This window comes from Culicoides brevitarsis, chromosome 3, assembly GCF_036172545.1.
Source record: "Culicoides brevitarsis isolate CSIRO-B50_1 chromosome 3, AGI_CSIRO_Cbre_v1, whole genome shotgun sequence".
Taxonomy (NCBI): Eukaryota; Metazoa; Arthropoda; class Insecta; order Diptera; family Ceratopogonidae; genus Culicoides; species Culicoides brevitarsis.
In genome coordinates, this window is record NC_087087.1 from 32921502 (window position 1) to 32936636 (window position 15135).

General features: G+C 31.2%; 1 protein-coding gene across 2 annotated transcripts; it reads left to right on the forward strand.

Annotated features, from left to right (window-relative positions):
• Window positions 1-226: 226 nt before the first annotated feature.
• On the forward strand, window positions 227-14575 carry LOC134835748 (CREB-binding protein). 2 transcript variants are annotated; one of them, XM_063850690.1, is made up of 15 exons: window positions 227-978; window positions 1112-1347; window positions 1434-1557; window positions 2680-5981; window positions 7606-7763; window positions 7841-7945; window positions 8005-8944; window positions 9637-9870; window positions 9941-10171; window positions 10227-10627; window positions 11139-11394; window positions 11458-11775; window positions 11840-12070; window positions 13129-13344; window positions 13408-14575. In XM_063850690.1, the coding sequence occupies exons 1-15, from the start codon at window positions 912-914 to the stop codon at window positions 14041-14043; spliced, it is 7455 nt and encodes a 2484-aa protein (XP_063706760.1). In that variant the 5' UTR covers window positions 227-911; the 3' UTR covers window positions 14044-14575. The 2 variants fall into 2 exon arrangements, with proteins under 2 accessions (XP_063706760.1, XP_063706761.1); XM_063850691.1 differs by having other exon boundaries at window positions 7865-7945.
• The last annotated feature ends 560 nt before the right edge of the window (window positions 14576-15135 follow it).

The following is a 15135-nucleotide window of genomic DNA, read 5'->3' on the forward strand; positions in this document are numbered from 1 at the left end:
ATAAAATGAAATAAATAAAATTTTCAAAAAATATAAATAAAAAATTGAATTGAAAGAAGAAATAAGATAATTTTAAAAAATCTCGGAAAAAAATGTTGCATGAGCGCCTTTTCACAAAGATTGAGCGAGAGGGTAACTGGATTCGCGTATACGACGCACGTACAACAAGTCAGGGGAGTATGGCGAAAAAATCATGACAAGCCACGGTCGCCATTGTGAACCTGAAGAAATTTAAGCGAATATCTTGGGAAGCTTCTCCTTTATAAATATCCAGCTATTTATAAAATTTATTATCAAATAATGGGTTAAAATTGTGCAAGTGAACGAGAAAAATAGAAATATGTTAATTTTATTACACTAGAGATCCGTATAAAGTGAAATATGTCTAATTTTTTTTCAAAGAAAAATTAGGTGTAGTGTCTTGTAGATAGACTATATTCGTGATTGTAAATTATTTTTACATCAAAGATGGATGGAAAGCAGAGTCAAAAAAATTTTTGTCCAAAAAGACTGCTTATCACGGCTGCACGAAGCCCATTTTAGAGACATTTGCAACTTTACTCCTCAAATACTGTGCGAAACGAGTTTGAAATTCACCATAATTGCGATAGAAAGGCAATCGTTGCGTTAAAATAGACGAAAATCGGGAGAAAAAAAAATTGTTATGAAATTTGAAAATTATTATTTATTAAATGGCAGTGGAAATTGAATGCGCGACGTGAAAAAAAGACAATTACGCGAAAAAACTCAAGTTGCAACGCTCATTGCGAGCGCATTAAACAAGTGAACAGGACTCAGAACCGAGATAAAGCGAAAAAATAGCGAAAATTTCGACAAATACAGCGAGCGTACACGAAAATATTCAATGTTTGAAGTCAAATAACTACAAAGAGTTTCAATAATAAAACAATATGACGGACCATTTGGATGAACCTCCGCAAAAGCGGTTAAAATATCAGCAACAAAATGATACTTCGGGTAAGTAAAAAAATTCTTTTCACTAAAAATCGTCAGATAGGGTTAAAAAAAAAATCTCGTCTCGATGGGGTGCATACGAAATTTCGGGCAAAATTAATGAAAAATTTCTCTTCTTCCCCGGCACCGCACACAGACGTACTGTCAATTGACATGTTTGACTTGGAAAATGATTTGCCGGACGAGTTAATGGGCACAGGCACGGCATGGGGAGAACAGCTCGGGGGAAACAAACCTCCGGCGCAAGGTCCTGGCCCTGGCGGTCAAATTAATGGAGAGGATAATGTAAATGCCTTAGCAGGAAACAGTGTTTTACAACGGCAAATGGTGCATTCACAACTAAATCATCCGTCGCATATGTTGACGCAAACGGTAAACAAAACAAATTTTTTTTTTGCGAAATTATGCTAAAATTTAACACGCGGAATATTTTTTTTTATTGTTTTTAAAAAACTCAGAAAAAGCAAATCATTATGGCACAAGACGCGAAAAATCCAGGAAATCCTCAAGGAGTCAACATTCAAAGCTCGTTAGGAATCGTTCCGCCAAATAATGTTGTCGTTCAATCGATGTCGGGGCCTAGTAAGTTTTTTTTCTGCTTTTAACATTAATTTTTTATTGCATTTTTTTATGCGTCGCTCCAAATTTATTAATGAATTTTGTGTCATAAAAAAAAAATTTTACGAAATTTTTCAAAAAAAAAAAAAATAAAATATAATTTTTTTTTCATATAAAAATTATTGAATTTAATTTTTTCACAGTTTAAAAATTTAAAAAAAAATTAATTAATATTATTTTAAAATATTTTATTCAAAAATTATTAAATTTAAATCATTTTTAAATAATTTTTTTTAATTATTAATTTAAATTGATTAATTAATTTTTTTTTATTTTTATAATTTTTTTTAAATGTGTCTTAAAATATTTTACTAAATTTTTAATTAAAAAAATTGATAAAAAAATTTTTGATATAAAAATGACTGAATTTAATTTTTTAAAAACAGTTTTAACAAACATTTTATTTTTAAAATTAAATTAAATTTTTTATGAAATTTTTATATTGAAAAAAAAAATGATAAAAAATATTTTCATACAAAAATGACTAAATTAATTTTTTTATTAAAATTAAATTTAATTTATCTTAATTTTTTTTTACAAAATTTTTATATTCAAAAAAATTTCAAATTATTTTTTTTTTTGACAATTTATTTAATATTTTTGTTTTTTTCAAATTTAATAAATCTATCGTAAAATAAAAGTACGAATTAAATTGAAATTTTAATTAATTTTTTGACTTTAAAAAAATCATTTTTAATCACTTTCAATTAAATTAAATTAAAATTATTTTTAATTTTGTGTAAAAATTAGATTCAGAATAATTCAAGTAAAAAATTAAAATAAAAAAAAATATAAAAAAAAATTAAAATAAAAAAAAATAAATTAAAAAATAATTAAAATAAATAAAATATAATTCATCAATTTTTGAAAAATTGTAAGAAAATAATTTTAAAATATTAATTTTTTGTCCAAAATAATGAAAAATATTTTTTTTTTAAAGAAATTTATTTTTTTTTTAAATTTTATTTAAAATTTTATGACAATTTGAAATAAATTTGGAGCAAATTATTTACAAAAAATTAAAAAAAAAAATAAAATTAATTTTTAAATCCAAATATAAAAAAAATAATTTAAAATAATTTCCAGACATCAATACATCCGCTTCAGGCATGGTATTATCAAATTCCAATATCGCGGGAAACATGAGCGGAGGTGCCTTAGTGCTTAACAAGCAACAACCCTTGAATTCGCAAATGATGCAACCGGGACAACCGAATGCTCAACAAATGCATCAAATTAACGCAATGCCAAACGGGCCCATGATCCACAGTCGTCTCATGCAACCGCCAATTCTCAATCGCGGGCAAGGTCCTCACATGATCGGACAACGTCTCCAAAACGCCCCCATGCAAATGAATCCTGGCGTCAATAATTTAGGGGCGCAAGGCAACTACGGCGGCTATCCGGGCGGCAATCAACCCGGCATTGTGCAAGGCAACAACACAATTAACACGCAAATGATCATGCCAACGGGACAAATGCAACGCCCGCCGAACATCAATATGGTTCAAAATCCCCGGATGATTGGCGTGACACTGAATAATGTTCAGCAAAATGACGCCGGAATGCCGGGCGGCGGAATGCCTCAACACGTTCAAACACAACAAACGCAACAAAATCAACAGCAACAGCCGAATATGCCGAATGCTCCGACTTCAGCGCCGCAAGTTCGTCCGAATCAACCGAATTTGCCGTTAGCGGGTCAAGGAAGTGCGTTAATTCAAGATCCGGAGAAACGGAAATTGATTCAGCAGCAACTCGTATTGCTGTTGCACGCTCACAAGTGTCAGCGACGCGAACGCGATAACCCAAATAATCCGCAGCGATGCGGCGTCAGTCATTGCCCGACGATGAAAGACGTTTTGACGCACATGACGACATGTCAATTACAGAAAAATTGCCCGAAAGCGCATTGTTCGTCGTCGCGTCAAATAATCAACCATTGGAAAAGTTGTCAAAGAACCGATTGTCCCGTTTGTTATGACTTGCGTAACTCCTCAGATAAGTCAAAGGCTCCCAATCAAGCGGCAATTCAGCAGCAATCGACATCACAGGGCGCCACGCCGGGTCAAAATACGCCCGGAGCTCAAGCAAATGCGATGAATACGCCTCAAGGCGCCTCGCAGCAAGGCGCAAATTCAACCGTGGGTCCTCAAATGACCAAAACTAATGATATTAATGCCCAAAATGCCATGCATCCGAACCCGCAGGAGATGCTAAGACCGAATTTTAATCAAATGGCGAACAATTTACCAAACACTTTGAACCCTGCAGGACCTCAAATGAACGCAAATCGTCTTGGGGGTCCCCGAATGATGGCATCTATTCGACTTGCGGTCCCTAATAACCCGTTACAACAACAACAACAGCAAAATAACGCATCTACCGCGGTAACAGCTACCGATGGATCCGCAATTAACATCGCAAATGCACAAACGACGCAACAACAAGCCACGAATCAAACGCAAATCAATCCTTTGCAGCAACCAGGGGCGACTCAATCTCAAGGTAACATCCCCGCAATGTTCAATACAACTTCTGACATGCACGGAAATGCGTTACAACAAACAAACGCTGCCGCACAACCCGGCGCCGGCACAGGAATCGGCCCGAATCAACAACAACTCGGCGGTTTTCAGTCAAATCAAGTGCAAGCCGTTCAAGTTTGCGGCTCCAAAGATTGGCATCATTCCGTAACGCCCGACTTGCGAAATCACTTGGTCCATAAGTTAGTTCAAGCGATTTTTCCCACTCCGGATCCGTCGGCGATGCATGATCGACGCATGGGAAATCTCGTGGCATATTCGCGAAAAGTCGAGGGCGACATGTACGTTCAAGCGAATTCTCGATCGGAATATTATCATCTTTTAGCTGAAAAAATCTACAAAATTCAGAAAGAATTGGAGGAAAAACGACAAAAACGGAAGAAGGAAAGTCAAATGTTACAACAACAACAACAGGGAACCGCCATTTGTGGCGTCGGGCCTTCCGTGAATTTGCTTCCAAACATGAACAATCAACAGGGCACGAACGAAAACATGAATCAGCTGACAAATCGCAATGCACTCGGCGGAAATCAGCATCAAGCATCGCAGTTGGGTACGTTATTGAATCATCCACGAGCTCCATTCCCCGGAAATAACAGCAATTTGCCCAATAATGCAGCGGGAATTAGTCCAAATAACAATCAGGGCGGCTTTGGAGCGAATCGAACGATCGTTCAACAGTCAAACTTGTCAAATAATGCATTCATGTCGACATCCAACGGGTCGACTTCCCTTCCAAATGCTTCACCGAACAGTTTGAACGAGTTTGAACGCATCCTGAATATCACGTATACGGAAAATCGTCAAACAATGCCGCATCTTCCGGGAGCGCCGGGTATGACACAAGGCTCTTTAACGGGAAATAATAATTTTAACAACCAAACAGGCGGAATGCAGTTGCCCGGTAACGTTTTGGGCAACAATAATCTCATGCAGCAGCAACAACAACAGCAAAATTTGATGCCGGGACAACGGAATATGAACGTGAATCAAAATATGACGGGCGCGAATCAAAATGTCATCGATAATATTTCACTTCCGCAGGCAAGCCCAAGTCTCCAGATGCCCGGATCGGTTGAACAAGCAACTACACTGTCCAATATCAAATCTGAAAAGTCCCCAGCGCCGTCGTTGTCGTCGCCAAAGAGCATCGGAACATCCGGCGGATCCGTTAATATCAACTCCCAATTTGCCGCACTCGAAAATTCGACCCGAACAAAGGAGAATAACTCGCCAATGTCTCCCTCGAACATCGGAAAAGCCGAAATCAAGCAAGAAGAGGAGGATATCAAACCCGATATGGATACCTTCGAGAACAGCGAATCCAATTCCAACTCGGATTGCGGCGGCGGCAAAAATGTCAATAACGACTTTGTCAAAATTGAACCGAAATCCGAGAAAATGGATATCGATCGAAAATCCGATGGAAAAGCTCACATCAAAAAAGATGAAGGCGACGATTCGGCAACAACTGCGGTGGTTAAAACGGAAATTAAACCGGTGCTGCCGGAGCCAATTCAGTCCGCGTCGACAGACAAGAAGAAACGATGCTCCTTTAAGCCGGAGGAGTTGCAGCAGCATTTGATGCCGACACTTGAGCGATTGTACAGACAAGATCCCGAGTCGATGCCGTTTAGGCAACCTGTCGATCCAACCACTTTGGGCATTCCCGATTACTTTGATATCGTCAAGAAACCCATGGATATGAGCACAATTAAGAACAAATTGCTCCAAGGGAAGTATTCGGATCCGTGGGAATATGTCGATGATGTCTGGTTGATGTTTGACAATGCGTGGCTTTATAATCGCAAAACGTCGCGCGTTTATCGGTATTGCACAAAGGTAAGAATTTGTTTATTTTTTTTTTTAATTTTAAAATTTTATTTAGCAAAAATGTTTAATTTTTCATTAAATTTTTCTTAAAAAATTAAAAAAAATATATAAAAAATGCAAAAATATTATTTTCAAAAAATTAGAAAAAATTTTAAATTTTTGAAAAAATTATTTGTATATTTTACCATTTGACTCAAATACCTATTTTCGAAAAATTAAATTTAAAAAAATTAGTTAGAAATAATTCAATTTCATTAAAACCATTTTTTCGTCAAAAATTTTAATTATTAATTTAAATTATTTTTCTTATATTTTATAATTTTTAATTTTTTCTACCAATTTTTAATCTACTTGAAAAATTCCTAAAAAAAAAATAAAAAAAAAAATTATTTTGATAGGTATATAAAAATTTATCATTTATCAAAATAATTTTTTGTCGAATTTAAACAAAAAAATATTTTTCCTAAAATTTAAAAAAAAAAAATATAAAAATTTTTTATCCATTGGACTTAAAAAAAACTGATTTTTTTTATGAATTTTTGACTAACCTAACTCTTATAATTTCAAAAAGCAAAAAAAAAAAATCAAATTCATTTTTTTGTCGAAAAATGCAAGATTTTCATAAAATTTGAGAAAATTTAAAACTTTTGATATATTTTGTGAATTTTAATAATTTTTTCGTCCATTTTTACTTGACTTGAAGAAGTAAAAAAAATAAAAATTTTATTTTGTTATTTAAAAACTGATCTTTCTTCAGAACATTTTTTTCGTCGAAAATTTTTAAAATTACAAAATTATAAAAAAAAACTATTTTTGTAAAATTGAAAAAATTTTAAATTTTTCAAAAAATATTTTGAATATTTTACCAATTGACTCGACTATATTCGTATAATTAAGAAAAAAATTAAATTAAATTTATTTTTTTTTTATTTTATTTTGATAAAGTAAGTAAAAGTTCATGTGAAATTAAAAAAAAATCCTTCAAAATTTTTTTTAAAATTAAAATTTTTAAAAAATTTTTTTAACATCATTGAAGGACTTCAAAAAATGAAATAAAAAAAAAATTATTGAAAAATTTTTCTCAAATTTTTTCTGACCCATTTTAAAAATGAAATTTCATACTTTTACATGTCAAATTATAATTTTTTTCAACAAATTTTAACCAATTTCTACTTTTTAAATTCTACAAAATTTTAATATTTAAAGAGATTAATCTAAGCAAGTCGAAAAAAATTTACAAAAAAAAAAAAAATAAAAAAAATTTAAAATTAAAAAAATACATATATATCCGTTTAGTAAAATTTTTGAAAAGTTCATATAACAAATTTTTTATTTTTTATCAAATTCGGTAAAAAATATTAAAAATGATAAATTACATTTTGATTTTTTTCATAAATTAAAAAAAAAATAAAATTTAATTTTAAAAAAATTAAAAATTTAATTTAAAAAAAATATTAAAAATTTTTATTAAATTTTATTTATTAAAAATAATTTTAAAAAATTTAAAATAATTAATTTTTAAAAAAAAAAAAAAAAAATTTAGAAAAATGAAACATTTTTGCCCGTTAAACTTCCTTAAAATTAAAAAAAAACATCCAAAACTTACAATTTTTTTCAAATTAAATCCTTATAGTTGTCAGAAGTCTTCGAACAAGAAATCGATCCAGTAATGCAGCAGTTGGGCTACTGTTGCGGCAGAAAGTATACGTTTAATCCTCAAGTATTATGTTGTTACGGCAAACAATTGTGCACAATTCCACGAGATGCGAAATATTACAGCTACCAAAATAGGTAAGTTTGCGCCCATTTTCCGTTCATTTCTCGCCAAAAACTACTTTCAAGTATGGATGTAACCTATTATTGATTAGTACTTTGTTGCAAAACTTTCCCAGGTACACATTCTGTCAAAAATGCTTCAACGAGATTCCCGGAGACACAGTCACTTTGGGTGACGATCCGTTGCAGTCTCAAACGTAAGTCGAAATTTTCTTGGTTTTTTTCTCGTTTTTCATTTTTTTTAAATTTTTTGTAGTCAAATAAAGAAAGAACAATTCAAAGAAATGAAAAATGATCATTTAGAAGTAGAGCCTTTCGTTGATTGTCTCGATTGTGGGCGAAAGCAACATCAAATTTGCGTTTTGTATCTGGAGTCAATTTGGCCCGGAGGATTTGTGTGTGATAATTGTCTGAAAAAGAAGAATGTGAAGAGGAAAGAGAACAAATTCAGTGCGAAACGCCTTCCCGTGTCAAAATTGGGCATTTACATCGAGACTCGTGTCAATAATTTCCTCAAGAAGAAAGAAGCGGGTGCCGGCGAAGTGCATATTCGTGTCGTTTCGAGCTCCGATAAAAATGTCGAAGTCAAGCCCGGCATGAAAAGTCGCTTTGTCGACAACAACGAAATGATGAACGATTTCCCGTATCGCGCCAAGGCACTTTTCGCCTTCGAGGAAGTCGATGGCATCGATGTTTGTTTCTTCGGCATGCACGTGCAAGAGTACGGTAGCGAGTGCCCGCCGCCAAATACGCGACGCGTTTATATCGCGTATCTGGATTCCGTGCACTTTTTCCGCCCAAAGCAGTACCGAACGGCAGTTTATCACGAGATTTTGCTCGGTTACATGGACTACGCGAAGCAATTGGGCTACACGATGGCTCATATTTGGGCTTGTCCGCCATCCGAGGGCGACGATTACATCTTCCATTGCCATCCGCCGGAGCAAAAGATTCCGAAACCGAAGCGTTTGCAAGAGTGGTACAAGAAAATGTTGGATAAGGGTATGATTGAACGCATCATACAGGATTATAAAGACATTTTGAAGCAAGCGATGGAAGATAAATTGACATCGGCGACGGAATTGCCGTATTTCGAAGGCGACTTTTGGCCAAATGTTCTCGAAGAAAGCATTAAAGAGCTCGATCAGGAAGAGGAGGAGAAACGGAAACAAGCTGAAGCCGCAGAAGCAGCAAATGTAAGTTAAAATTTTAACTTATTTTATTTTTTTAATTTTTTTTAAGTCAAATATTTAAAAAAATTCTTCAAAAATATTTAAATTTAAATTAAAAATTTTTGAAAATTGAAAAAAAAAATTTTTTGATACCTACAAAAATTATCAAAGTATAAAAAAATTGAAAAAAAAAAATTTTAGTGGAACAAAATTTTTTTATTTATTTTTTTTTATCGAAAAAGGATCAAATTGATAAAGAAAAAATATATTTAAAATTCTTCAAAAAAAAAATATGAAAAAAAATTTAAATTATTAATTTTGTATAAAATTTCAACAATTTAACTTTTTTTTCTAAATTTTTAATGAAAAAAAAAATATTTTGAAAAACAAAAAATTTTAAAAAATATTTTTTTTTATTTTTTTGACTTTATATTTTAGTAATTTTTTGAATGTTCAAATTAACATTTTTTATTCAAAAAGAAAATTATTTTTTTTATTTTAAAAAAATTTTCAAAATTTTAATTTAATTTTTTTTTAATATTTTAGAAAATGTAAATTTTTATTAAATTTCTTTTGAGAAATTTGAATTTTTTAAATTTTTCTTTAAAAATATTTTAACAAATTTATTTTTTTTATTCATTTAATTTTTAATTTGAAAAATGACAAAAAAATAAAATAAAACATTTTTTAAAAATAATTTTCTTAAAATTTTTCAGACCCTTTCACTGAACGACGACAGTGAAATATCTGCTGACGGCAAGAAAAAGGGCCAAAAGAAGGCTAAAAAATCAAACAAATCCAAAGCTGCTCAACGTAAAAACAGTAAAAAGTCAAACGATAACCAAAATGGAAATGATTTGAGTGCTAAAATTTTCGCAACAATGGAAAAACACAAAGAAGTGTTCTTCGTTATTCGACTACATTCAGCTCAATCTGCCGCTAGTTTAGCAGTAAGTTCAAAATTTCCTCTAAAAATTAATTTTCTTCAACTAAAAAAAAATGAATTTTTCGAATTTTCAGCCGATTCAAGATCCCGATCCCTTAATTTCATGTGATTTAATGGATGGCAGAGATGCCTTCTTAACGTTAGCACGTGATAGGCACTACGAGTTCTCTTCGCTGCGACGGGCACAATTCAGTACGTTATGCATGTTGTACGAATTACACAATCAGGGACAAGATAGATTCGTGTACACTTGCAATAATTGCAAAAATCACGTTGAAACGAGATATCATTGTACCGTTTGTGATGTAAGTATTTTTTTTCAAATTTTTTCTTCGAATTTTTATTAAAAAAAATTTTTAGGACTTTGATTTGTGTCTCGGATGCAATGAAAAAGTTGGTCATCCGCATAAGATGGAGAAACTTGGTTTAGATTTGGACGACGGATCATCTCCGGGCGATGGTTCGACCAAAACGAATCCACAAGAAGCACGAAAACAATCGATTCAACGGTGTATTCAGTCGCTCGTGCACGCGTGTCAATGTCGCGATGCAAATTGTCGTCTGCCATCGTGTCAAAAGATGAAACGTGTCGTGCAACATACGAAACATTGCAAGCGAAAAACGCACGGAGGATGTCCCATTTGCAAGCAACTCATTGCCTTATGTTGCTATCATGCGAAACATTGTCAAGAGGCGAAATGCTTAGTACCTTTCTGTCCAAATATCAAGCAGAAATTGAAGCAGCAACAATTGCAGCAAAGGTATTTTTTTTTATTTTTTAAAATTTTGAATTAATTTTTAAATAATTTTTTTTAAAAAGAAAAAAAAATATTTCACAAAATTTTAATTTTTTTTTTAAATTTTTCATGAATTTAGTTTTATTATTTTTTAAGAGTTTGAATTTTTTTTTTCAAAAAGGATAAAAAATTATTTTTTTTGTAAAAAAAAAATCAAAATATGATTTTTAATTTTTTTTTTCGATTTTTTTTTTAAATTTCTCTTTAAAAAATTTTTTTTTTTAATTTTTCTTTAAAATTTTTTTTTTAATTTTTCTTTAAGAGTTTTTTTTTAAATTTTTTCTTTAAATTTTTTTTTTTAAATTTTTCTTTAAAAAATTTTTTTTTAAATTTTTCTTTAAAATTTTTTTTTAAATTTTTCTTTAAAATTTTTTTTTAAATTTTTCTTTAAAAATTTTTTTTTTTTAATTTTTCTTTAAAATTTTTTTTTTTAATTTTCTTGAATTTTTTTCTAAATTTTTTATTAATTTTTCAGATTGCAACAACAACAACTCCTGAGACGACGAGTCGCAATGATGAATACTCGCGTGTCGAATGCTTCCAGTTCAATGTCGAATGCGATCGCAGCTCTTCCGCCGGCTTCTAACATGAATGCCCCAAGCCTGAGTCCCGCTCAACCGATTCCATCGCCGAGCATGGGCAATTTGGGAAGCCCGCATCAACAAACGAACGTCAGCGGAAAACCTGGAGCGCAAACTCCTCCGGCGAATGTACTTCAAGTTGTCAAACAAGTAAGAAAAAATTTAATTTTTCATTAAAAACAATTTTTTTTTAACCAAAAAATTCATTTAAAGGTTCAGGAAGAAGCAGCTCGACAACAATCCGTTCCCCATCCCGGCGGTTTTGGCAAAGTTAATCCTGCGCAAGGCGGAAAAATGCCTCCGCCGCAGATGCAAAGACAAATGCCGCCCCATATGGGAGGTCAAATGCCAAATGCTCAGCAACAACAAGTCACGCAAAATATGGTTCAACAGGTGCCCGGAAATGTGCAAGCGAATCTCTTGCCGATGCAAGAATGGGGCGTTCAACGTTTCCCCGCCGCATCGGGAAGTCAAGGACAAGGCATGCGTCCCAATGTGCAAATGATGCAAACGAATCAAATGCAACAACAGGTGAGATTTTCTTGAAAAAAAATTAAATTTTAAGAAAATTTTATGAAAAAAAAATTTTTTATAGGGAGTCATGATGGGACCTAATGGACAATCCATGGTTGGCGTGCGTCAACAAGGCGGCATGATAAACCAACAGCAAATTCAGCCTGACAATCCGGGTAATCGGAAACTTTTGCAAGAGTTTTTGCAAAAAATTCAAGGTTTGAAGAGCGGATCGGAAGATCAATCGCAAGTTTTGGCACTTTTGAAGCAAAATCCACAGTTTATGGCGTCTCTTATTAAAAAACAGAAACAGGTAAGAATTTTTTTAATATTTTTCAATTTTTCGGAACAAAAAAATAAAAAAAAAAATATTTATTTTTCTGAAAAATGAATTAAAAATTTTTCTAAAAATTGTTGAAAGCTTGAAAGATTTAATTTTTAAATTTTATTAGTTTTTTATAAAAAAAAAATTATTCAGAGTCAAAATTTTAAAACATTTTTATTTTTTTGGATTAAAAAAAAATATCTGAAAAATTTATGAAAAATTTATTAAAAAATAATTTGAATGACTTAAAAACAAAAATTCTTTAAAAATTTCGTCAACTATTAATTTTTGAAAAAAATCGAAAATTTTTAATTTTTAACCAAATTTCAAATTTTTGACCAATAATGGAGCTTAAGAACTATCAAAAAATATTCGAAAAAATTTACGTATTTTTTTACGTATTTTTAACGTAATTTTTACGTATTTTATACTTATAAATTTTCAAGCTCAAGATAGAACAAATTATGGAATTCTTAAAAAAAATTTTTTTTTTATTTTTAAATAATTTATTAAGATGGATGAAAAAATAAAAAAAAAAAATATTTTCTTAAGATTATTTAGGTAAAAGTATGTGACTAAAAACTCCACATTTTTAGTTTTTAAAAATATTTGAAAACAAAAGGGACTTGGCTCAGTTTACGTTTTTTAAGACCCTTATTTTTTACTTTTTTTCTTTTAAAAAATCAATTAAAAATTTTTTAAAGAAAATTGAAAGATTTTGTCATTTTATCATTTTTTATAAAAAATTTTTAATTTTAAAAAATTAAAAAAAATTAAACAACTGAAAAATTTCTTAAAATTTTATGAAAATTAATTTTTAAAAAAGTACCTAAAAATATAAATTCTTCAAAAATTTCGTTAAATATAAATTTAAAAAAAAACGATTTTTTTTTAGTTTTTAATTTTTGATTAATTTGAAGCTTAAGAAATAATTAAAAAAAAATTTTTTTTATGTATTGAAAAATTTTCAAGCATAAGATCCTTCAAAAAAAAAAAAAAATTTTTTTTTCCGCATTTTAAAATTTTTTATAAAATAATTTAATTAGACGGAACAAAATCAACAGCAACAAGGTATCAAAGTGCAAGGAATGCAAAATATGCCGCAGCAACAACAAAATCAACAACATCCTGGCGGGCAACAAATCATGATGAATCAACAGCATCCGATGCAAATTCAAACAGTACAGGGCCAAATTCAACCGAATCGCATGCAAATGCCCGTTCAAGTCATGGGAAATGCTGGAGGCAGCATGCAAACAAATGTAAGTTTATTTTACGAAATTTTTTATTTTTTCAAATTTTTAATGAAAAATTTAAATTCAAAGGTTCAAGGAATGAACAACATGCCAGGACAAGTTCAAAACCAACAACAAAACTGGTACGATCAACAGCAGCAGCAATCGCAGGGTCAGCAACCGCAGCAAATCCAGATGCAACGACTAATGCACATGCACAAGCCCAATTATCAGCAGCAGCAGCAGCAGCAACAACAACAGCAAAACCAGCAAAATCAACAGCAACGTCCCCGCATGCAACAAATGGGCACCTACCAAAATATGTACATGAACGACAACAATCAGTACGCGATGGGACAAAATATCAACAAAGGACCAAATAACATGTTGCAGCCGGGACAACAGCTCCCAACTAACGTCATGGGTCCGCCGACGACGCAACAAATTATGCAATCCGTAAGATCGCCGCCGCCAACTCGCAGTCCCCAGCCTCAGCCGTCGCCGCGTCCCATAAATTCACCGAGAGCGGGGCCTGGAGCGTCGCCGCGCGCTCAACCTTCGCCGCATCACTTGACAAGTCATTCCCCCGTGCCCGATGTGCATGGCCACATGCATCATCATCAGGGCAATACGCCGGGCGCCGGCACCGATCCCATGGTAACGAATAACGAAGTTGCTGTCCTCAATGCCCAAGATCAACTCACGAAATTCGTCGAGCAGCTGTAGAAGAGCGGCGCCTCAAGCAATTTCAACTCACTGAAGTAAATAGGAAACAAAGTAAAATTTATATTTTAAAGAAAAAAAAAATAATTGAATGATGATGATGAATCATTTGATAAAATAATTTAGGAAACAAATGTATATAAAATGATATTTAAACACCGCAGACACGCAAAATAAGCAAAAAATAACGACATAAAATTATAAATATGCTTCAAAATGTAAAAATGAGCCAAACTGACTGTCGTTTTATTTTTTGATTCAATATTTTGCGTGGCTGTACGTAACAAAAATTGATACTTTCCAAACTTTAACTATAATATGAATAAATGTGTATTATTTAAAATTAAGCTAAAATTAAAGAAAAAATATTAAACCACAATATTAGGCTACTACAGAAAATATACTTGTTTGATCATATAAAAATTAGTATTAAAAAGTAAACGTTTAACTATTGTTAGGGTTTTTAACTTTTTTAAGCAAAATATATCTGTCAAAAATAAAAATAATAATAATTTAAGCTAACATTGATAGGAAAATAGGCAATTGAACTATTTTTACTCTGTTACATATAAAAAAATGAATAAATCTTATATATATATATATATATTATATATCCTTGCCTTAATAGGTCCTCTTTTAATACTGTATGAGAATATTTTTTTTACATAATACTTCATCGGCAATAAATTGAGATACACTTTTTTTTTAATTTAGACAGAACAAGCTTCGTAGGTTTCAATATTGTAATAATTAATCGATAAACTTGTATTTATATAGTTTTTAATTTAGAGAAAAACAAACAAATAACAATTTCACACTTATTATTATTACATTATTAATTTATTAGAAATCATCATTTCCATATATGATGAAAAAAAAATCACATAATCATGAAAAAATGTGAAAAAGACCATTTTATGTCTTTATGTTAATGTTATATTGGATTTTTTTTTATGTAAATACATGAACTTTATTTTCTTGCTACTAAAAGCTAAGCATAAATTTAAAAAAAAAAACAAAATATATAAATATATATATTATTATAAATAAAAAAAAATAGTATAGTGATGATAAAGTTTTATGTTAGAAATATCT

Coding starts and splice junctions, on each gene's coding strand:
- LOC134835748 (XM_063850690.1), top strand. CDS start 912: ATGACGGACCATTTGGATGAACCTCCGCAAAAGCGGTTAAAATATCAG. Junction 979..1,111: donor GCAACAAAATGATACTTCGG/GTAAGTAAAAAA, acceptor CACCGCACACAG/ACGTACTGTCAATTGACATG. Junction 12,071..13,128: donor TTATTAAAAAACAGAAACAG/GTAAGAATTTTT, acceptor TAATTTAATTAG/ACGGAACAAAATCAACAGCA.